The following is a 24,742-nucleotide window of genomic DNA, read 5'->3' as shown; positions in this document are numbered from 1 at the left end:
ATTTGCACTTCCATCATAAAGAGACACACTATTACATCGCACTGCTCACGTCAGGTATTTCAAGGCACTTCGTGGTCAATGACATTTAAGTGTTTTGGTTACATAAGGAGATAGTTAAATCCTTAGATCTCTCATTAAAATAGCATCATCTAACTTGTTTGCATGCTCACCGCCTAATGTCTTTTTGTTGTGTTTTACAGCCCTCTCACCAGTTACTAAACTACCTATTTTTATGTCACCATAACATTTGGAGATTGTGCTTCCCATACTGTATTCCCCATGTCCCAGACCAAAATCTCTCTCAAAACAAAAATGGAACTTGCACTGGTCTATGGGGCACACTGCTTCAAATTTATCCCTGTTCTTCGTCCAATAAGTAACTTTCCAGCCAGCATTCTATGTTTACTCGTATACTGTATGCACGGATGTTGCCAACAAAGCTATGCAAAACATATGATCAACAAGCCTGTTGATAAAATAATATCTGTTCACGCAATTCTAAATGCAATGACAATGAAGTGCACAGTAAGATAGGAACAGTAGGCCATTCAGGCCCTCAAGCCTGTTCTGCCATTCAATAAGATCATGGCCGATCTGTGATCTAACCCCATATGCATGTCTTGGGCCCACATCCTGTAATACCGTGGCTTAGTAAAAAACTAATCTCAGATTTAAAAACTTAAAGATTGAATTAGCATCAACAACATTTCAAGAAGAGTTCAAAACATCCACTACGGTGCATGCATGGTCACATTTCTCCTGAATGAGTGCGGTGCTGGAAAAGCAGAGCCGAATTGCCTGGTTCTATGTCTTAGGCTATTCTTCTTGGTTCTGGATTCTTCAACCAGTGGAAATAGTTTATCTTCATCTACCCTGTGTTTCTCGATTAATATCCTGCAGATCTTGAATAGATTGCCCCTTAATCTAAATTCCAGAGAATAAAAAACTAAGTTGTCTCATCTCTTTTCATAACTTAACCCCTGAAATCCAGGTAATGATTCTTTAAAATCTGCATCAAACTCCCTCCACAACGGGAATATCCATCCTAAGGTGTGGTGCGCAGATCTGCTCACAGTACTCTAAATGGGATCCAACTAGGGTATTGTATACCTGCAGCATAATATCTGCATCCTTATTCTCCACCCTTTAGATATGAAGGCCAGCATTACATTAGCCTTCTTGGCAATTTTCTGCACCTGTTTGCAGCATTTTAAAAAAGGGGCTCTGCACCTGAGCCCAAGTCTCATTGGACATCCACTGTATTTAACATTGTGCCCTCTTAAAACTAAGTGTCACAGACCAGGTCAATTCTCACTATCAATAGCTTCAGTTAGTTTTATACACAAATGGATTCTGATCTGGCTGTTTGCACTTCTCTTATGGTTGTTTACACACACAGTATTGACTATCCCATGGTTAGCCCAATAACCACACTTGATTGTGGAAAGACATTACCTTAGCAACAGTCTCAACAGAATATTTTTTGCAATTGGGAAAAGATACCAACCTGCCAGTTAAGTGCTCATTTATGACATCCATCATCATGACATTTTAACATAATGAACAGTATTTTCCCAAGAAAGACTATGAATAGCAGTCAGCTGAAATGCTGCTGGTTTTCTTAGCTATGCTAACCCATCTGCCATCACACAGGTCAGCTGACCCAACAAAGCAAACCACATATCTCACACTACATGCAATAACAGACTGCAAGACTGCCTTTCATCCTAAGTAGTATTTCTCTGCAGTTAACTGTTGCAGGGAAAAAAAACAAAAAAAAAATCATACCTTTGCAACCTGTGGCCTTCCAAAACAAGCTGCATAGTGCAAAGATGAGGATCTTTGTCCCCTGTTAACATCAGCACCCCTCTCACAAAGAAATTCCACCTGAAAAAAAAATTTCATAATCTATTCCTGTGTCACATGATCATTGTGTTCCTGCTTGATTTTTCACACAAAAATCCTATTTTCTGAACTAATAATTTAGTATCTCATTAAAAAAATTCTTGACTGTTTTGAAGTATTGTAGTACTCACATATTTATGATGAATGAGGCAGAGACTTGAAAATATATGTTCTAAAGTTATTACATTTTCTTACCATTTCCTGAGTTCCAAAAGCAGAAGCCCAATTCAAAAGAGTTTGACCAACATCATCCATAAAATTTACTTCAAATGCTGTGTAAAAAAAGTTATTGACAGAAGTTAGTCTGGGGAAGAAAGGAATTTTAAAATAATAAATACAGCTTTTGTCCCAAATTTTAAACTTACCTCCGGTATCAATAGCATCTATCAATGCATCAGTGTCTTTACTACGGATGCAATCAATAAGCTGCCGATGAGAACGCTCCCCAGAACTATCCAGTCTCCGTAGGCCAGGGATTCTGCCTGTGGAGCCAGCACTGGACTTTGGCAAAGCTTTACGTCCTTCAAAAAGTAATACCAAAAGTAGATCCACCAATCGCATAGTGTCAAGCACACACCTTTCATCACCTTGTAGTGCACTTTCTATTGAGTCAGGTAATGCTGATCTTAATAAGTCCTGGGGGGAAAACATTTATTAACCCTTCGGTGACAAACAAATCTTAGGGCAAATTGTCAATTACAAATCAATCTTGGCTTCCTAATGTGGTATAAGAATACTGATAAGCATTTCAATTTAATTTGAGCATGAAAAGAGATTTGATTTTAAAGCCATGATTTGATCAAATTCAGCGTAAAAATCACTGATCTTAAATGTTATCCGTCTCCTTTGGTTGACGCTGCCTGACGCATTTCAGCATTTTGTGTCGCTATTTTGATAAATTGTTGAAAGCAGATTTAAATTCAGCTTCAACATCTTACACTTGAATTCATATTGTGGGAATAAAACAGATTATAAATGGAATATTAATTATTTTGAGAAAAAGTCCACTTAGACAAGAGATCTAAGATCCTTGCATAAGATGGTCACATACTACATTAAATCTTGTGAATTAACAGGAAGTATGAAATTCTGATAAGTTATGGAGTGTTGCTTATTTTCTCAACAATAATTTTTTTTAGCAACACAAAGTATCGCCTAGCAAGATGCACATCAGTAAGACACAGCTTATTTTTTTTTAAAAAAAGCAATTTGTCCTACATCAACAATTTTTCTCTCATCACTGAAAAATCATGCATGAAAAGGAAGAGGAGAGGTTGAATGCTTACATGTGTCACAACAGGGGAGCCTCTGCAGAGCGTGGAAAGCAAACTAACAATTGTTGACACTTGGTTACTAAGTTTAGAATCAGCTGCATTGGGAGTTGCTCCTGTGGACGTACGGCCTGGTTTGCAAGCAGATGAAGACCCCCCTGCTACTAAACCGCCTGCTGCTGCCATGCGAGACAGCAACTCTTCTGTCAACCCATGCTTTGCTAAAGGGGCTGGGTCAACTCCACGACGAGTGAATCTGTCTGCCAAAGAAGCAAAGCAACGCAAAGCTCCATCTGATACCTGAAAGACAAAAAAAGCTTGATATACTATTTGGTTTCAAAACATGTAAAAAGAAAAATAAGATAATCAAAAGAAGTGAACAACTATGTTTCTCTTGGCCCTGAAACACAACTTTTCTTTAAAATTACAAACACTTAAAAAGGTGAACATATTTTGAGAAGGGCTAAAATATTGTTCATTTAATACCTCTGCCTCTAACAACAGAAAATCAAAACATTTAAATGTCAACTGCTGCCTTAACAGAAATTTCAACGTTTCTAATTAGAAAGCAGCCTCATATAGATGTAATTTTTTTTCTCCTTCAGAACAGACTTGCTCAGATGGCAAATATGACAGGTCATTCCTGGTATCACTTCATAATTTCCAATCTGAGAATGCCAACTGAGGACAAGCATGATTTATACAGTAGCATTTTGGGACCTGGAAGAAAAGCAGCAAGGAAGAGCAGATCCCTATACTGCCTACCTCCCATTCAGTGCAGCCCAACATCTATACATCTGCTGTATTATTTGATGTACCCAGTTGTCTCTCAGTGCCAAGATTCAGCACTGTTCCTTTACCTACAAGGTAAGAGCCTGTTATTAGATGGGGTTAATCAAATTTTGTATTGAGAAAAATGAAATGAAGAATGCAAGAAGAACTCTAAACATCAAAAACGTGACCATCAATTTAAAGGAACTCTGCCTCTTAATTGCTCTGACTCAGGCACTCAATTGCTTCAATAAATTGAGTAGGAGAGGAGGGAGTACTGGTTCTCCAACCGAAGCAGAGCATAAACAGGAAATTAATCAAAAGATAAAAGAAAGAAACAAGTAATAACACCAGAAATTATCAAGCAAATCAAAAATTACAAACTAATCATTCCATTTCAATATTTTACTTTTCAATAAAACTCCCCTCACCATGCAGCAGAATAATGTTGATAATCTTCATAATGTATTAGATCTACTGGTATCTGCAAAATCTGCAAGGGACTGGCAGGCTATTTTACTAATTTCAGATTAATGCAAAAGAAAGTTGATGGTCTTTCCAAATATCTTCTGCCTTTAAAAGCTCAAATTGGTGAGAAAACATTTAACAAAATTATTGCCTACCCTATCTTATTCAAAAGGTCTGTCCCTGAGTCAGAAACTCAAACATTCAAGTTCCACTGCAGGATTTGATGGCCACAGTAAGTGTATTCATAGCATAGCTAAATGGGTTGATTATCAACCTGTGAACACTTCCCTTGGCAGGCAGTAAAAGCTGCAAAGTCTCTTGGTCAACCTTGCTTGAAATGGAGTCTCTCAAGCTTCAGTCACTGCCAACAGGTGGCAACATGTTCCAGGACTATATAGACATGGACACAGAAGAACATGCTTTGTCTGTCTCATTCATCACTACGCACTAGAAAGCTCTCAAGTTTAAACTTCACTTTATTTCTTCATTTTTCACTGAAAGTAGATCTCAGTACCAATCTCAGCCAACTCCTCGGAGAATCAGACTATTGCGACAAACCATCCAATATTGCACGTAGTCCAGAGTAAAGAAAAGGAGATATATTGTGCTACTCTACCATAATGCAAGTTGCAAAATACAAGTACAGATGAATGTTATTTGGGCAACAGAAGTGCCTTCAACGATCTGTCAGTGCTGATCACAAGACATGCACATTTACCTTTCTCACGTCAAAAACATCACTGCAATCCTGCAAAGGGCCTCTATACCTCTAGGTTAATGAGAAGACCATTACTTAGAGATTATGGCCCAATAACCCCAAATGGAAACTGCACAAATGTAACCTTCAAACAACATTAGAAGCAGAAATATCCAACTAACCTATCATTAACTGTAGCCCAGGATAAACAATTTTTGAAGAAAAGATGAGGGGATTTTGGGGTCACTGAAGGAAAAAGTAAGTATAGTGGACACTAAGTGCTATTAAAAGGTATCTGTACTTAAACAAAAAACATGGCACATTGCTTCCTTGTCCTACTTACTTGGGGATCTTCATGTTTCAATAAACTAGACAAAGACTCCACACAAGTTTCAAGTGATGAATCTTGAGGTTCCATTTTTCCACAAAGCCTGGAAACTACAGCCATTGCAGAATGTAAAGTGTCTTTATGTACAAGATGACCACTATCCCGAATGAAGGTTAGCACACAGTTTAACCCTCCGGCTTCAAATACTGCTCCTGATTCTCGTGTACAGATAAGCTCAAGTACCTGCAAGATCAGATTATATTCAAATGTAAACAGTATGACTTAGTTAAGTAGATTAAATAAATGTAAAAACAAACTTCTTTCAATGTATCAGTGGTGCTTCAGTCATAATAGTATAAAAACAACAAATTTAAATTTAATGACCTGCTAATTTGAAGAAAAAGTTAAGGGATGAATAGCTTTAAACAGACTTAACAATATCTTAATAGTTCCCATACATTTTGAAATGTTTGAGTTATATTTTTAAAATAAAAAAAATTGATTAAACCAAACTATTTCACTCATTTTCATAAACTGTTTTATTGTTAAAATCAAATCTGTAGCAGAACATAAATTTTATTTCACCTTGTTAAAGCAAAACAAAAAAAAGCATTATCTCGACTAGCCAAAATTAAGGTCTGGGATTTGACTTTAGCAGTAATAACATCAGATAGAATTGTAATACTAGATTGAGACTCTTCAAATTGGCCTTACTAGTCATTCAGCAAGGGAGACCTGTACCCATCTGCTGTAGCTGAATCTAACTCTAGGTATTAGAAGTCAGATAGCAACATTTTAAAAAAAAATTATTTGTGTATTCAAAGAAGATCAAATCGTTGGAAGTTTTACTTTTAAACTAAATCAATTACAGCAAGATCCTCATTACCTTTACACATTGCTCTGCCAGGTCTCTGCTGGTTCTGTTATTGAGCTCAACGACAACCAATCGGTTACAAAGTGCTTTTATGGCTCCATCAACTCCAACAATCCTTCGTGTACATTCAGCAGATACATCCAGGTAATACGTTATGGCACGGGCTGTCACTTCTAACACATTGTCAGGAGCACTTTCATCCAGAAAGATTTTGCATAGAGCTGGCAGAAATGTACGAGGAGGACATCTGCAAAAGTAAAATAGTTTATAAAAATGCCCCTCAAGGATTAGTAACATTACTAAATATAGTCATTTAATATTTTTCTGTTCTATTAATGGGAGAATTCAAGTTCAAGCACAGCATAAGTTGCTAATCAGCAACTAATTACTGCATGACTTTAGGTTAAGTGGCTTTAAATATTTCTTACTCTGCTAGTAACCTACTGATTTTTTTTTATTTAAAGTGACACATTTCCTGTACAAAGCAAGGCTTTAGCAAACATTTTCAGGTCATTGAGAATGTTAATGCATGTTAACTCTCAACTGACAGACAAGGCAAATGTCAATTGAAGCAATTTTCATTGCTGTCTTTCTAGATTACTGAACTTTTCTTGGAAAAAAAGGGAACCTATACAAATTAAAAAAAACATTTTTGCAGCTTGTGTTTAATGGGAACTGTCTCTATAGTAGACCTATTCTTCTTCCATGGTAGGTAGAATAAAATATCAAACATTAGCTCCAACACAAAAGCAAAATCATGTGGATGCTGAAAATCTGAAACAAAAATAAACAGTGAAAACATCCAGCAAATTAGACAGTATTTGTGCGAATAAACACACAATGTTTCAGTTCAATGACCTTTCTCCAAGTTATTATTTGCTTACATGGAGAAAAAAAAAAGGAGGACAGGTTTGAAATTTATTGAAGACTGAATTAGATAGATTTTTGATCAACAAGAGTCAAGGATTATAGAGTGCAGACAGGAAAATGCAGCTAAGACCACAACCAAACTAGCTATGATCTTATGGAATAGTTAGGCAAACTCAGGGCCAAATGGCCTACTCCTGCTATCTTTCTACACTGATGGACATGAAAAGGGTATTCGCACACAGATGCATGGACCAAAGCTGAGTAAATGAAGTGCTCTTTTATGAAGGAACAACACTTGTTGCATATGTCATGGTGAAACAGAACATAGTCAAGACACGTGATGGAGTTAAAATTAGTCATACAGCACGGAAATAGAGTCAAGAGAGTAGTGCTAGAAAAGCACTAGAACAGCCAGCCAGGCAGCATCAAAGGTTCAGGAGAATTGACGTTTCAGGCATAAGCCCTTCATCAGGAAGGGGACTTGTGGGGCTGGGGATCTGAGAATGCAATAAGCAGATAAAGGCGGGGGAGAAGGCGATAGCTCAGAGAGGAGGGAAGAGCGGATAGATGGGAAAGACAATGGACAGTTCAAGAAGGCAGTGCCAGGTTAGAGGCTGGGGACTGGAATAAGGTTGGGGGAGGGTGGGGGGGAAAATGAAGGGATACTGGTGAAATCCACATTAATCCAGTGTGGTAGCAGGGACCCAAGGTGGAAGATGAGGCATTCTTCCTCCAGGCGTGGTTAGGGTTTGGCGGCAGCAGCAGCGGCCCAAGACTTGCATGTCCCTTGATGGAGTGGGAGGGGGAGTTGGGCAACAGGGTGATAGGGTTGGTTGGTGTGGTTGGCCCAGAGATATTCTCTGAAATAATCCGCAAGTTAGCGTGCTGTCTCTCTAACGTAGAGGAGATGATATCAGGAGCAATGGATACAGTAGATGACATTCGTGGAAGGACAGGTAAATTTCTGTCGGAAATGGAGGGATCCTTTGGGGCCCTGGACGGAGATGAGGGGGTAGGTGTGGGCAAATATTCTTCACTTCTTGCAATAGCAGGGAAAGGTGCCAGGAGTGAAGTATGACCTGCTTGGGGCAGGGGGGGGGGGGGGGGGTGCACAGACAAATAAGTCACAGAAGGAATGGTCTCTCCAAAACGCTGATAGGGGTGGGGAGGGAAATATAATCGCTAATGGTGGGGTCTATTGATAGGTGGCAGAAGTAGAGGAGGATGAGGTGTTGTACACAAAGATTGGTAAGGTGGAATATGAGGACCAGGAGGGGTCTGTAACAGGTAGTAGAAATCAGTTTTTTTTTTAAATTGTTCTGCTCTCTCTTCACAATGAAGAGGTATCCAACCTGCCGTGGCGCAAAAGACATGAAATAGTCTAAAACACTTCATTATTTTCAGTCTGCAATCTGTGCCAAAACGTAATCATTAATTTGACTAAAAGATCAGGGGGGCTTGGGGGATGGAGGGGGAGAAGGTCCAGATATCACAGCGCATGAATCATAAAACATGAGTTTGCAGGTACAGCAAATCATAAAGCTCCTGTTACAGTAAAAGGTAAGGTTGGTACGATTAGAGAGCAATGGATAAACCAAAAGATATTGAAGTTCTAGTCAAGAATTAAAAAAAATGTATATTGGATATAGACAATTGGGTTCAAATGAACCTCCTGAACAGTACAAAACACGTAGGGGCATTTTTAAGGGGGAGATCAGTAAGGCAAAGACAGGATAATAAAGATAACCTTATTTGCCAAGGTTAAGGACAATCAAAAGAGATTCTACAAGTACATTAAGAGCAAGGCAGCAACTAGAAAGAGAGTGTAGGACCTCTTAAAGATCAAAGATGTCAAAAATGTGTTGAATCTCAGGGGATGGGAAAGATATTAAATGGATATTTCATGTCAAATTTTATCGTGGAGAAAGAAATGGAGGCCAAATACTGATATTGTGATAAACGTTCACATTACAGAACAGGAAGAGCTGGAAATCTTAGAAAACGTAAATATGGATAAATCTGCAGGACCTGATCGAGTGTATCCCAGGATGTTGTACTAAGTTAGGGAGGAAATTGCAAGGCCGCTTGCAGAAATATTTAGTTCATTTATAACTACAGGTGAGACACCGGATGATTGAAGATGGAGGACAGGAAAAATTTCTGGCTGTAACAACTGCTCCTTTTAGGTGCTTGTAGATATTTTAGGTGCTGGAGGTGATTTCCATGAATTCCAGGAGCAGCAATTACTGCTTTATATGCTGTTGCATTGTTTCCAAAGTTCCAAAACAAAAGTCAAAACAACAGTGGTTTTAAAAGGGAGAAGAGCAGACAAAGGAAGCACATGGTGAGGACAGTGCGGGTGGGAGAGAGGCACACAGAGACAGCCTTAGCTGTTTGAATTCATGTATCGCTGGACATCGGAGTGCATCTGGGAAAATTAACAAACAGTGAATTTCACAATTGATCATGGAGGAACCTGTTGGGCGAAGTTCACAGCACAGAATCAGATAAGTGAATTGTTGGTTAAGTGCGGCCTACAGAAAGTCTGCAGTAGTAAATAGAGTCTTGATTAAACTTAAAATATAAGCCATAACTATTAATTTAACATGGGGCAGTGTTTGTAGAGGAATAAGACACTGTTATTTTCTGGGTCTGTAGATTGCGAAGGAGCAAAAATGGCCTTTAGTAGAGTGAAATATGCTTCTTGTCAGATGCGAGAGTTAAAACAGAGTTTAAGGGTTACTGCGGATTATATCTGCCATAAGTGGTTGTGAATCTCATCAGATCAAATGGATCAGTTGGAGAGACAGTTAGAAGCAATGAGGAAATTGCAACAGCAACAGTATGTGATGGATGGCAGTTATAGGAAAGGGGATGGGGTGGGGGTCTCAGATACAGTCACATAGATGGGCTAACACAAGGAAAGTCAAGAGAGGTAGGCAGCTAGTGCAGGAGTCTTCTGTGGCTATCCCTATTTCAAACAGGTATGCTGTTTTGGAAAATGTAGGGACTGATGGGAACGTAGCACGAACAGCCAAATTCCTGGCATTGAAACTGGCTCTAATGCAACGAGGGGTACGTCGGGTTCCAAGAGATCAATTGCGTTAGGGGATTCTCTAGTCCGAGGTACAGACAGACGTTTCTGTGGCCAGCAGCGAAAAATCAGAATGGTGTGTTGCTTCCCTGGTGCCAGGATCAAGGATGTCTCAGAGGGTGCAGAATGTTCTCAAGGGGGAGAGGGGCCAGCAAGAGGTCATTGTACACATTGGAACCAATGACATAGGAAGGGAAAAGGTTGAGATCCGGAAGGAGATTACATAGAGTTAGGCAGGAATTTAAAAAGGAGGTCCTCGAGAGCAGTAATATCTGGATTACTCCCGATGCTATGAGCTAGTGAGGGCAGGAATAGAAGGACAGAGCAGATGAATGCATGGCTGAGTTGGTGTATAGGAGAAGGATTCACATTTTTGGGTCATTGGAATCTCTGAGTGGAAGTGACCTGTACAAGGAGGACACATTGCACCTACATTGGAAGGGGACGAATATACTGGCAGGGGGATTTGCTCGAGTGGATTTAGACTAGCAAGGTTTGGGGGGGTGGCGGAGGCAGGGGGAAGGCCCAGGGGGATGGTGGGACACGGGGTCATTCTGGGGTTAGACAGACAGACAAACAGACAGACAGACGGGCAGGCAGGGCAGGGACAAGGATGCACTAGTAAATTAAACTGCATTTATTTCAATACAAGGGTCTTCACAGGGAAGGCAGATTAACTCAGGGCATGGTTAGGAACATGGGACTGGGATATCATAGCAGTGACAGAAACATAGCTCAGCGATGGGCAGGACTGGCAGCTTAATGTTCCAGGATACAAATGCTACAGGAGCGATAGAATGGGAGGCGAGAGAGGAAGGGGAGTGGCATTTTTGAGAAGGGATAGCATTAAGCTGTGCTGAGGGAGGATATTCCTGGAAACACGTCCAGGGAAGTTATTTGGGTGGAACTGAGAAATAAGAAAGGGATGATCACCTAAGTGGGATTATATCATAGACCTCCGAAGAGTCAGAGGGAAATTGAAAAACAAGCTTGTAAGGAGATCACAGTTATCTGTAAGAACAGGGTGGTTATGGAAAGGGATTTTAACTTTCCAAATATAGACTGGGACTGCCAGTGTTAAAGGTTTAGATGGAGAGGAATTTGTTAAGAGAGTAGAAGAAAATTTTCTGAATCAGTATGTGGATGTATCTACTAGAGAAGGTGCAAAACTTGACCTACTCTTGGGAAATAAGGCAGAGCAGGTGACTGAGGTGTCAGCGTGGGAGCACTTGGAGGCCAGCGATCATAATTCTATTTGTTTTAAAATAGTGATGGAAAAGGATAGACCAGATCTAAAAGTTGAAGTTCTAAAATGTAGAAAGGTCAATTTTGATGGCATTAGGCAAGAACTTTCAAAAGCTGATTGGGGGCAGATGTTCACAGGCAAAGTGACAGCTGGAAAATGGGAAACCTTTAGAAATGAGATAACGAGAATCCAGAGAAAGTATGTTCCTGTCAGGGTGAAAGGAAAGGCTGGTAGGTATAGGGAATGCTGGATAACTAAAGAAGAAAGAAAGAAGCATATGTCAGGTATAGACAGGAGAGATAGAGTGAATTCTTAGAAGAATATAAAGGAAGTAGGAATATATTTAAGAGGAAATCAGGAGGGCAAAAAGGGGACATGAGACAGCTTTGGCAAATAGAATTAAAGAGAATCCAAAGGGTTTTTACATGAAGGACAAAAGAGTATGAGGGAGAGAATAGGGCCCCTCAAAAGATCAGCAAGACGGCCTTTGTGTGGAGCCGCAGAAAATGGGGGAGGCATTAAATGAGTATTTTGCATCAGTGTTTATTGTGGAAAAGGTAATGGAAGATAAAGTCTGGAGGGAAATAGATGGCGACACCTTGCAAAACGTCCATATTATGGAGGAGGTGCTGGAGGTCTTGAAACACATAAAGGTGGATAAATCGCCAGGACCTGATCAGTTGAACCCTAGAGTTCTGTGGGAAGCTAGAGAAGTAATTGCTGGGCCTCTTGCTGAGATATTTGTATCATCAAGTCACAGGTGAGGTGCCGGAAGACTGAAGGTTGGTTAACGTGGTACCTCTGTTTAAGAAGGGCGGTAAGGACAAGCCAGGGAACTATAGTCCAGCGAGCCTGACGTCAGTGGTGGGCAAGTTGTTGGAGGGAATCCTGAGGGACAGCATGTACATGTATTTGGAACGGCAAGGACTGATTAGGAATAGTTAGCATGGCTGTGTGCGTGGGAAATCACATCTCACAAACTTGATTGTGTTTTTTGAAGAAGTAACAAAGAAGATGGACGAGGGCAGAGTGGTAGATGTGATCTATATGGACTTCAGTAAGACGTTCGCCAAGGTTCGCCATGGGAGATTGATTAGCAAGGTTAGATCTCACGGAATACAGAGAGAATTAGCCATTTGGATACAGAACTGGATCAAAGGTAGAAGACAGAGGGTGGTCGTGGAGGGTTGTTTTTCAGACTGGAGGCCTGTGACCAGTGGAGTGCCACAAGGATCGGTGCTGGGCCCTCTACTTTTTGTCATTTACATAAATGATTTGGATGCAAGCATAAGAGGCATAGTTAGTAAATTTGCAGATGACACTAAAATTGGAGGTGTAGTGGACAGTAAAGAGGATTACCTCAGATTACAACAGGATCTTGACCAGATGGGCCAATGGGCTGAGAAGTGGCAGATGGAGTTTAATTCAGATAAACGCAAGGTGCTTGCATTTTGGGAAAGCAAAACTTAGTAGGACTTCTACACTTAATGATAAGGTCCTCGGGAGTGTTGCTGAACAAAGAGACCTTGGAGTGCAGGTTCATAGCTCCTTGAAAGTGGAGTCACAGGTAGATAGGATAGTGAAGGCGCTGTTTGGTATGCTTTCTTTTATTGGTCAGAGTATTGAGTACAGGAGTTGGGAGGTCATGTTGCGGCTGTACAGGACATTGGTTAGGCCACTGTTGAAATATTGCGTGCAATTCTGGTCTCCTTCCGTTCAGAAAGGTGTTGTGAAACCTGAAAGGGCTCAGAAAAGACTTACAAGGATGTTGCCAGGATTGGAGGATTTGAGCTTTAGGGAGAGGCTGAAGAAGCTGGGGTTGTTTTCCCTGGAGCATTGGAGGCTGATGGGTGACCTTATAGAGGTTTATAAAATTCTGAGGGGCATAGATAGGGTAAATAGACAATGTCTTTTCCCTGGGGTTGGGGAGTCCAGAACTAGAGGGCAAAGATATAAAAGAGACCTGTAGGGCAACCTTTTTACAGAGGGTGGCACATGTATGGAATGAGCTGCCAGAGGAAGTGATGGAGGCTGGTACAATTGCAACATTTAAAAGGCATTTGGATGGGTATATGAATAGGAAGGGTTTGGAGGGATATGGGCCGGGTGCTGGCAGGTGGGACTAGATTGGGTTGGGATATCTGGTCAGCATGGACGGGTTGGACTGAAGGGTCTGTTTCCATGCTGTACATCTATTACTCTATGACTGAGAGTGTCTAATGTTGTGCCTTTTTAGGGATTAAGGAGAGGGCTAGAAACTATAGATCTGAGTGACTTTGGTGGTTGGTAAGTTATTGGAGGTGATTTTGAAAGGTAAGATTTATATGCATTTGGAGAGGCAAGCAATAATTCGGGATAATCAGCATTATCTCAGCAGGAAAATAGTGTCTCACAACATTGATTGATGTGGAGGAGCTGGTGTTGACTGGGGTGGACAAAGTTAAAAATCTCACGACTACAGGTTACAGCACAACACTTATTTGGAAGCACTAGCTTTTGGAACACTGCTCCTTCATCAGGTAGCTGTGGAACAGAATCATAAGACAAAATTTATGGCAAAAGATCAGAGTCATGCAACTGAAATGACATATTGAACAAACCTAGATTGCTGTTAAGTCTTTCATATTTTAGAATGGGTTGCAGGTCTCAGTTCATTCATATGTCAATCCCAGAACTACTTTTAAGTCACATTCAAGATAACTTAAGGTTTTATTTAAAAAAAGGTGATATCTCAGCTCAGACAATGCATTAAAGGTGTGAGGTTAGAGTCTGTCCCTATCTCAATTGTGACTCAGACTGGTTCTATTTCCAAAATGGAATTTATAAATTCTTACATGGATTGACTGCCTGCAGATTGACCATTTTTGAGCAAATAGAACATAGATGCAAATATAATTCTGCAGATGCAAATTCACCCCATAGATCTATGTGTGCGTGCATGCATGAAAGAGAGAGAGCGTGCACACGAGAGTGTGTGCTTGCATGTGAGCATGCTTGGGAAAGTGAGAGCGTGATGGAGTATACACCTGTGAGGTGATGTGTGCTTGGGAGAGAGTATTGGGGTGTGTGTGTGTTTATGCGAGAGGATCTGAGTAACTTTGCTCAAAAAGCACACAATCTACTGGTAGTCGATCCACTGATGAAGGAACGGTGTTCCAAAAGCTAGTGCTTCCAAATAAACCAGCTAGCCCATAACCTGGTGCTGTGTGACTTTTAACTTTGTCCATCCCAGTCCAAAACCGACACCTCCAAGTCATGGACATAGGAATGCTGACACAAAGTTAGAATTATTAACATGACAAAATTGTACAGTAGTTTGCATTTTAATAAAACAGGTGGTCCTGATTTGTGCTCGCTATTTCAATTAGCAGCAATAGGAGCCCAATCGTTATCCATGGGGAAAGGAGAGCAGAAAAACATCAAGGTTTCAGCTTCACTTTCAACCTGCCAACTTCTGTTGGAAAATAAACATGTGAACACCAGGCAACAAAAGGAAATGACCCCTTTTCAAGAGGCAAATAAGCCAACAACACTTCCTTCATTTGGAAATCACCTAGCCAGGTCTGCCAGAAGCCTTAAAAATAAATAACAAACCTTTACAAAAGAAATAATCACAGAGGCAGAAATAGGCAAAATCTTGGGGAATGGCACAGACACTGAAGAAATATTTTGTGTCATCTTCACAGTAGAAGACACAAATTACCTAACGGAAATATTGGTCAGTGCATTGAGTATAGGAGTTGGGATGTTATGTTGCACTGTACAGGACATTGGTTTAGCCACTATTAGAATACTACATGCAAATCTGGGCTCCCTGCTGTAGGAAAAATGTTGTGAAACTTAAAAGGTTGCAGAAAAGATTTACAAGGACTTGTTGGTATTGGAGGATGTTTTTCATTTATTCACTAGATGAGGCTGTCACTGGCTATACAGCATTTATTGTCCATCCCTAATAACCCAGAAGGCAGTTAAGAGTCAACTGCATTTGAGCTGTTAGGAAGTGACGGAATAGACTGGGGCTATTTTCCTTGGAGCAGAGTGTCAGAGGATGGGAGGGGTGACTTTATAGAGGTTTATAAAATCATGAGGGGCATGCATAGGGTGAATAGCCAAGGTCTTTTTCTCCCCCCCAAGATGTGAGTGTCCAAAACTTGAGGGCTTAATTTTTAGGTGAGGGGAAAGATATAAAAGTGACCGAAGGAACAACCTTTTCATGTAGAGGGTGGTGGGTGTATGGAGTGAGGTGCCAGATGAGTGGTGGAGGTTGGTATAATTTCAGCATTTAAAAGGCATCTGGATGGGTACATGAACAAGAAGAGTTTAAAGGGATATGGGCCAAATGGGACTAGATTAATTTCGGATACCTGGTCAGCATGGGTGAGTTGGACCGAAGGGTCTGGTTCTATGCTGGACAATTCTATGGCTCTAAGAAGAAAAATCCTGTTAAAACAGTTTGTAATTTCAGCTCTGGTAAAACTTTGGCAGACTCGTGATGAAGTCATCCATCTGCTTTGAGAAGAGGCTAAACAAAGAGACAAAAACAGAAGGCAAACACGCAGCTTCAGAACACAAGTTTGGCCACAGTAATGTCATCCATCTGGTTTTCATTGTTCTTTTAATGTCAGCGAAACAAGATTGAAACAATTCAAAACAGGTCAGTGATCATTAAAATTTACTGTTGACTCATTCCAATGGCACTACAGCGAGTTCTCAATCTCGTTAAGATTGATCACAAAGCACCCAAAAAAGGAGAGATTTTGAATGGGGAGAAATTGATGAAAGTTTTAATATTAATTTTTTTAAATCTTTATTTACGGGATGACAGTGTCACTGACCAGGCCAGAATTTATTGCCCACCCTACAGGACTGTTAAGAGTCAATCACACTGCCGTGCGCCTGGAATCACACGTAGTCGACACCAGGTAAGAATGGCAGTTTCCTTCCCCAAATAACATTAATGAACCAGATGAGTTCGCCCAACAATCAATATGGTTTCATAGTCATCTTCAGAGACTCTTCATTCCAAATTTTTACTGAATTCAAATTCCACCAGCTGCTGTGGTGGTATTCAAACCCAGGAGCCCAAAATGGGGATTATTATTACACAAAGATCTAGAACAGTAAAATAAAACACATTCAAAAACTTTGAAAATTGCGAATTCAATAGTTTAAATGCAATAGTGTAGTTAATTAGAGGCAGAGAATAGGGTTTTTCGGACCATTTTCAGGTATATAGGTTCATTTAAAGTACATCATGCTCAGCACAGACACGGGTCTTTTCCTGTGCTGTACTGCTCCATGTTCTAATGTGGAAAATAATTTCACAAAGCACCTTGGAGTGCAAGAAAAATAATGGATGAGAAGCTTAAAATGTTGGAAATTCCTAAAACCTGGCCACAGAAGGTCTGAAAGAAAAGCAAGGAGGGAAGGCACGGATTTTACCTGAGAAAGGAAACATCTGGATTCAAATAAACAAAAATAAAGAGAATAGGCATGAGATATTAATCATACTCACTTCAGCTAAAAGTGTAACCTAGGAATTGCACTTGTAAATAACTTCTCATTCTAAATTCTAGGAAAATCAAGAAAAACTGTCCAAACACATTTGCAGGCAAAAAAAAAAGCAACTGCATTCTAGGTTCAAAAACTTTTGGTTTGGAAATCAACAATTACTGGAAAAAAAAACTCAGCAGGTCCAGCAGCATCTGTGGCAAGAAAGCAGAGCTAACGTTTCAGACCCAGTGACCCTTCTTCAGAACTCCAAGGCTGGGGACCAGAATCTTTCACAATTTTCCAGCTGTAGTCGAACTGCATCATGTATAGCTTTAGCAAGACCTTTCTACTTTTAAAATTTGATTTCCTTTGAAATGAAGTAAACAATCCATTTATCTTCCCTATTCCCTGAACTTGGATGCTAGCATTGGGATTCACGCACAAGAATTTCCAAATCTGTGTGCTGTATTCTGCAGTCGCACAATTTAAACGTTCAGTTCTTCTGCTCTTCCTGTCAAAGTACACAACTGCACTATTTCCCATGTTACATTTCATCAGCCAAGTGCTTGCCCACTTGCTTAACTTGTGTCTACGTTCCACCATAGACTCCAAGTCATCCTCACTTGCCTTCCTACCTATTTTTGTCGTCCACAAGCTTGACGATGGCACATTTAATTCCCTCAAATTTATTAACACATATTGCAAATAGTTGTGGCACTCCATTGGTTACAGGGTGTGATCCTGAAAATGCCCTCTATATCCCACACTCTCCATCGTTTCTATCTATGTTAATATGCTGCCCCCAACACACGGGCACTCATTTAATGCAACTGTTTTACATGCAGTACCTTACTGAATGTCTTTCCATTTAGCTACATTGTTTGTTACCTCAAGAATTCTAATAAAATTTTAAATCAAGCATGATTCCCCTTTCATGAATCCATGTTGACTCTGCTTGATACTTTGCATTCCTAAATGCTTGACTAACAATTGCAACGGACTCTAACAATTTTTCCAATGACAGATATGAAGCTAACCGGCCTATAATTACCGGTTTGCTTTTTTCCCTTGTTTTGTGAAAAAGGGTGTTCCATTTGTGGTGTTCCTTTGAGCCTTTTACAAAACTCCTTTCCCAGGCCACTCCAGCCAACTCTACCCACACAAGAGGTTAGTGAGTAAAATTAGGGCACACGGTATTGGGTGCAAAGTACTAGATTGGATAGAGATTTGGTTGGCTAATAGGAAACAAAGGGTAGTGATTAACGGCTCCATTTCGGAATGGCAGGCAGTGACCAGTGGGGTACCGCAGGGATCCGTGATGGGACCGCAGCTTTTTACATTATATGTAAATGATATAGAAGATGGTATCAGCAATAACATTAGCAAATTTGCTGATGATACAAAGCTGGGTGGTAGGGTGAAATGTGATGAGGATGTTAGGAGATTACAGGGTGACCTGGACAAGTTAGGTGAGTGGGCAGATGCATGGCAGATGCAGTTTAATGTGAATAAATGTCTGGTTATCCACTTTGGTGGCAAGAACAGGAAGGCAGATTACTACCTCAATGGTATCAAATTAGGTAAAGGGGCTGTTCAGAGAGATCTGGGTGTTCTTGTCCACCAGTCAATGAAGGCAAGCATGCAGGTACAGCAGGTCGTGAAGAAGGCTAATAGCATGCTGGCCTTCATAACAAGAGGAATTGAGTATAGAAGCAAAGAGGTGCTTCTGCAGCTGTACAGGGCCCTGGTGAGACCACACCTGGAGTACTGTGTACAGTTGTGGTCTCCAAATTGGAGGAAAGACATTCTGGCTATTGAGGGAGTGCAGCGTAGGTTCACGAGGTCAATTCCTGGAATGGCAGGACTGCCTTACACGGAAAGACTGAAGCGACTGGGCTTGTATACCCTTGAGATTAGAAGACTGAGAAGGGATCTGATTGAAACGTATAGGATTATGAAAGGATTGGACACTCTGGCAGGAGGAAACATATTTCCGCTGATGGGGGAGTGCCGAACCAGAGGACACAACTTAAAAATACGGGGTAGACCATTTAGGACAGAGATGAGGAGAAACTACTTCACCTAGAGAGTGGTGGCTGTGTGGAATGCTCTGCCCCAGAGGGCAGTGGAGGCCCAGTCTCTGGATTCATTTAAGAAAGAATTGGATAGAGCTCTTAAAGATAGTGGAGTCAAGGGTTATGGAGATAAGGCTGGAACAGGATACTGATTGGGAATGATCAGCCATGATCATATTGAATGGCGGTGCAGGCTCGAAGGGCTGAATGGCCTACTCCTGCGTCTATTCTCTATTGTCTACCCTCATCCCTACTGAATTAACCTCATTTAAATTTAGCACAGTTGTTTCTGACCTAAGTTTCTCACTCTCAAACTGAGTGATAAATAATGCCATGGTATCGTCACTGTTCCCCAGAGGATCTTTTACTCGGATCATTTACTCAATTGATCTCATTGGACATTAGTAAATCCAAAGCAACCTGATAGAATTCACAACATATCTTCAGAAACTACCCTGAATGCACCACGAATTATTTCCATTGGGTACATTTGTCAATTTGATAAGTCGACAAGATTAAAAGGCACCTATTATTAATCCACTGCCTTTTCTACATACTGTCATGAGTTCTATCCTACACTATAACTACTATTAGGGGTCCTGTGGACTACTCTCACCCTACTCCTTCTCCCTCATTATTTCTTGCCTCCACCCAGATGGATTCTTCATCTGAGGAGATAATTGCTTGTTGTCGTACTTATTCCACCTCATATTAAAAACGATCACACCAGCCTTGCCGATGAAAAGTCACATTCCTCTGAATATTTACTTCCCAGCTTTAACCTTTGCTTAACTATATCTCTAATGACTAAGGTGATCCTCATTAAACTTCTATTTGTCCCATTAAATTTATTTTGTTCCCATGAAGATACACATTTAACATCCATTAAATTTTGTCTTTTTACCATTTATTTCTGCCCTTTGAGTATATTTACTGCTTTTTCTTACATACTTTCACACTTGTCACTTGCTGTCCCACTCTGGGTATCATTATCCAAGTACCTGCCCTGCATCTTTTTTTGCTTTTAAGTCTACATTTCCCTTCTCCTGAACTCTCCCTCTCTGTTTAGTTTAAAGTCCTCTTAATTTCATACTGTTGAGAAACGGCATATTATTTAGTTGTTTTTGTTTTTTTATCCTCATGGTGGTAAATCATTGCAAATGCTTCAGCCTTGTCATTTATACCAATGTGCTAAACTTTGAGAAAGAGGTGGTGAGTGGAGACTTCAATGGTTCATATTTATTTCTTGCCCACCATTTGCAACCGGATGTTGGAGGTCAAGAGGGTTTTGATCTAATCCATAAGTTGGGGGAATAACTTGTCTCTGTGGTTAGCAAGTGCTTCTGCTTTTAGCATGCATGCAAACTTGATGTGTTGCTCCACCAGGCTTACCCTTTTTTTGTTAAACTTGATACTGCTCCTAGACACTTTAGTGAACAAACACTAATCCTGTGACTTAAGAAGGATATGCTAAAAAAGCAAAAAAAAAGGAGAAAAGAAAAAAAAGTCAACCCTGAGGGCCAACTAGCAAAGATCAAAAGCTGACAATAAGAGCTTCTTAACATATATAAAAAGGGAAGTGAGAGATCAAAGTGAAGATGCACCCCTTAGAAAATGAATCTGGTGAAATAGTTGTGGGGAGTAAGGAAATGATAGAAAGTCACAGATATTTTGCATCAGTCGACAGTGGAAGATACCACAGACATCCCATCAATGGTAAAGAATACAGGGGAGGAATTAACAACTGTCACCATCACTAGAGAAGTAGTGCTGGACAGACGAAGGAGGCTACAGGCAGAGGAGTACCCTGGCCCTGATGGCTTACGTCCACAGCATCAGAAAAGTAGTCATTACAGAGATAGTGGATGCATTGGTAGTAATTTTCCAATAAAAGGCTCGGGTTCTTGAGAAGTACCACAGGATTGGAAAACTGCTAATGTGTAATCCCTTTTGAAAAAAAGGGAGGGAAAAGCAGTTAGCCATAGGCCTATTAGGAATTAACAGCAGCACATTGGAAAATCAGTCTAATCTAGCAGGCTCAGTGTGGCTTTCTAAAAGGGAAATCATATCTGAATAATCATAATGAGGAAGTCTTAAACAGAGTGGACAGAGGAGAACCAGTAGATATGTTGTATTTGCTATGGTACCTCACAAAAAGTCAAGTCTTATGATGTTTAAAGAGGCCGCAATTCTGATCACTAAGAATTGAAAGAATCACATTAAAAGAATAAGAAGGCGATCTCACTGCGACATATGATTCCTCAGGGGCTTTACAGCATAAATGATGACAGAATGTTTCCCACATGGGAGAGTCTGGGACCAGAGACAGTGTCTTGGAATAAAGATGTGCTAATTTAAAACTTAGATGAGGAGGAATTTATTCTCTCAGAGGGGTGAGAGCCTTTGGAACTCCTTGCCACAGAGAGCTGTGGGGACATAGGTCCTTTTGCATATATTTAATGCTGACATCAACTGATTTTTGATCAGTAAGGGAATAAGGGTTATGGAGAAAGGGCAGGAAAGTGGATGTGAGGAATGTTGCATCAGCATGATGCTATAAAATGGCACAGCAGACTGGAGGGGCTAAACCATCCAACTCCTGATGCTACTTCTTATGGTTTTGTAGTCTTACGGTTTGTAATGGCAGTCAGTTCTTTGCTGCTGATGCCCTAGAATTTCTGCTCAATATTTTGTTTTCAGATGCTAGATCTCTTATGATTCATCTCATTTAGTATGGTGCTGTCGCCACAGGTGAATCTGTCCATGACTGATAAACGGAATAGAATCTTAAGAGATCTAGCATCTGAAAATGGAGCATCAAGCAGACACTCTAGGCTATCAGCACCAACAGAACTGTCAATCAAAAACTGCAAGATTATAAAAGCATAAAAAAAGGACTAGAAATTGGACCAAAGGGTCTGTTTCCATGACGTACGATTCTGACTCTTAAGATGTATTGATATTTTTGCTAACATTAATGGTCATGAAACTTCCCAGAATGTAATGCATGTGTACTGCCAGGAAGTCCAAATCTCAAACTTTCTCATTGAATCAATATCAGAAGTGACTCTTAAAAACAAACTGACTATTTCTAACAATGTTTAATACCATAAAAATTCCTGTCTTCCAAGGTCAAAAGTAAATACATATCACATAACTCTTGCTCTTCCCAACCTAAAGCAATTCTATGTGCAGTAATATCCACTCCCCTTGGGCGGCCACTTATACTGCAGACCGTGAACAATACCAGTTCAGACATGTTCATAAAATATAAACTTTGGTGAAGCCATCGAAACGCAGATCTGAAACATTGTGGAATTCCTGGGTGCTTCATAGCTTTGTTCTGCCTTCCAACGCGTCACTTAAGAGATAGGATTAAAGTAACACCAATAAAATTCCTGATTTTTTTTTAAATGCTCCAGTCGAAGTTGGGAACCAGTAAAAAGTCAACAGGAAAACACCGACAGCGTATGGTTTTGTTTTTTTTTAAAAAAAGAAAACTTACGTTTCAAAACAACGGTCCACATTATCAGACATGAGAAGTAGCATACACAGCTGCTCCAAGGCTATGAGCTGCATGTCCCTTTCGTCTCCCTGGCCCATTTGTAGCCATTCCAACAACGTATCGGGATCCACATCGGCCATGATGAGGGAGGCCTCTACAATCCCTGACAGTTTCCCCGACTAATGTTCTCCTAGCGCTGGGAGACTGGATAACAAAGTCCCCGGGAAGAGAAAATCACTGTTTCCACAACTGGTCCCAATTAATCTAAAACCAAAAAAAAACACAAGGAAATAGCACGTTAACATATTTTCCCCCTCCTCTGTGTGTATTTCGGTTCATCAATTTCCACCCCCCCCCCCCAAAAAAACCCTGAAAAGTTGGGCAAGCGATTTCCAGCCGAAATTAAGGCACTTCCCTCCCTCCCCGGCTCGGGAGCCGCCATTTAAACATAATCGGGCTAAAGCCGGCGGATTGGTATTGCCATTGCCCAGGCCGATCGCTACACAACAGCCGCCTCACGGTGGGTGGGTGAGGTGGAAGGAGGTGAGAGAAGAGGCCCAGGCCCAGGCCTCCCACCCCCCACCTACCCGCGGGGTTGCTGCAAGGTGGTCACCGAGGCCGATGGGGCCCACTAAAACCTGAGTCACCCGAGCGGCCTGGGCCTCGCTTCAGCTCCATCCTCCCGGCGGGCGCACAAAGGGACTCGGCCTTGCCTGGCGATTGGGGGGCGGAAGAGAAGGAGAGAGAGAGAAAAGGGAGCAGCCCCGTGCTCCGTCGTCCGTCAGCCCGACCTCCCTGACTAGGCCTCCAGGGCCCTGCGGCTAAATTTTGACCGTCATCCCGTCAGGCCTGGCGTGATCAAGCCGACTCCCACCTCACCTTCCCCCCCCGCCCAAAAAAAACACAGAAAACTCCGGGGCCTGAAAGCGATTCCCCTTCCCCCAAGGCGGCATTTTCCTCACTCACTGACCGGCTCGATCTATTTGTGGCTTGGGGACGGGGCGGCCCGAGAGTCACCGCAGCAGCACATCCTCCAGCTCGGCCCGCCCCAGGCTGGCCCACTGTGTTTGGTTGGTTGGTTGGTTGGTTGGGGGGGGGAGACAGAGGCCGACGGCAGCTCCTGGTTGTGCGGCCGAGGCCAGAGCTCCAGGCACCGAATGCGGAGGAGGAGGAGCGTCCGTTCCTCCCCTTCACCTCGGGGAGCGACAACAAAATGCCACGGCCTTCCCACAAACGTCAAACCTCGTACGTCTCTTCGTGTGTTTATGTTTAATCTTGGGAGGGGAAACTAGAGATAAAACAAACACGCACTCGTTTCGCCCTCCTCTGAAACACATCACGGGTGAGTTCAAAAATTAACGCCTTGTGACCGTTGAATTGATTTCATCGCTCGAGCTGTGAAAACAAAACGTGTTTATTTCGTGTTTTGTTTTTCATTTGAGGTTATAAAGTAGTGTGGTATTCCGGAGAAGTTATTTTTGGCTCCGTTTGCAAAAGCAGGGTTCAGGTGAGTTTTTTTTTGAGTGCAGATGCACGCATGAACAGACCCCAACATACCCTTTCGAAGAAGAGTGAGAGGGGTTGACGAGCGTTTATGTCTCCGTCAGCATCACAAAGTCAGATTATCTGACCATTATCCTCGCTCTGTTTGTGCTGAATCACTACCTGCAAATTGGCTGCCACACTACCTACAATATAGAAGTGACAACCACTTAAAACTGGTTCAGGTGAGGTCAAGAAAGTTTGAGATAACGTGTTCCTTTTGACTCAGTCTTACAAAGACGTGATTTATGTACTACTGGTGCAGCTTTTCATTAGATTTTTAGATGCTGTTCGGCTAAATGGCATTTTTTCCAAGTACTGTAGGAATGTCCAGCCAACATTCACCCCTCAACCAATTTCCTTCATCGTAGTGCCATTTATTCTTAAAACAGTTATTCTGAGAAAATAGGACTACTTGAACATTAACCCAAACTCCAACAATGGGTGAATAACCCCACTGCCTTTTTTCTGTAAATATTTTTATTGAGAAAAGGATTTTGAATTTTTTACAAAATAGTTTAACAATCTTTTAATATAACAATAACATTAAACAAACTACTACTCTACTCCACAAACAGTTTAAAAGGGAAAAAAAAGAAAAAC

The 24,742-nt window shown here is 41.1% G+C and overlaps 1 protein-coding gene across 8 annotated transcripts in view; it reads right to left on the bottom strand.

Moving 5' to 3' along the window:
- Nucleotides 1-23,722, bottom strand: part of hectd1 (HECT domain containing 1) — an 81,897-nt gene extending 58,175 nt beyond the window's left edge. For 6 of the 8 annotated variants that reach the window (XM_072568974.1, XM_072568981.1, XM_072568979.1 and 3 more), the window contains exons 1-8: nucleotides 23,568-23,722; nucleotides 22,598-22,861; nucleotides 6,327-6,561; nucleotides 5,456-5,683; nucleotides 3,192-3,476; nucleotides 2,271-2,541; nucleotides 2,101-2,177; nucleotides 1,789-1,887 (exon numbers count right to left, since the gene is read on the bottom strand). In XM_072568974.1, the coding sequence (XP_072425075.1) occupies nucleotides 1,789-1,887; nucleotides 2,101-2,177; nucleotides 2,271-2,541; nucleotides 3,192-3,476; nucleotides 5,456-5,683; nucleotides 6,327-6,561; nucleotides 22,598-22,737 (1,335 nt within the window). In that variant the 5' untranslated portion in view covers nucleotides 22,738-22,861; nucleotides 23,568-23,722. Of the gene's footprint in view, nucleotides 1-1,788; nucleotides 1,888-2,100; nucleotides 2,178-2,270; nucleotides 2,542-3,191; nucleotides 3,477-5,455; nucleotides 5,684-6,326; nucleotides 6,562-22,597; nucleotides 22,862-23,184; nucleotides 23,203-23,310; nucleotides 23,414-23,567 lie in introns of those variants that run through there. The other 2 variants (XM_072568975.1, XM_072568976.1) reach the window with 2 other exon arrangements.
- Nucleotides 23,723-24,742: the final 1,020 nt, after the last annotated feature.

The sequence above is a fragment of the Chiloscyllium punctatum genome, chromosome 4, assembly GCF_047496795.1.
Source record: "Chiloscyllium punctatum isolate Juve2018m chromosome 4, sChiPun1.3, whole genome shotgun sequence".
In the NCBI taxonomy this organism is placed as follows: domain Eukaryota; kingdom Metazoa; phylum Chordata; class Chondrichthyes; order Orectolobiformes; family Hemiscylliidae; genus Chiloscyllium; species Chiloscyllium punctatum.
Note: the sequence above shows the minus strand (reverse complement) of the source record. Positions and strands in the feature narration are given on the sequence as shown.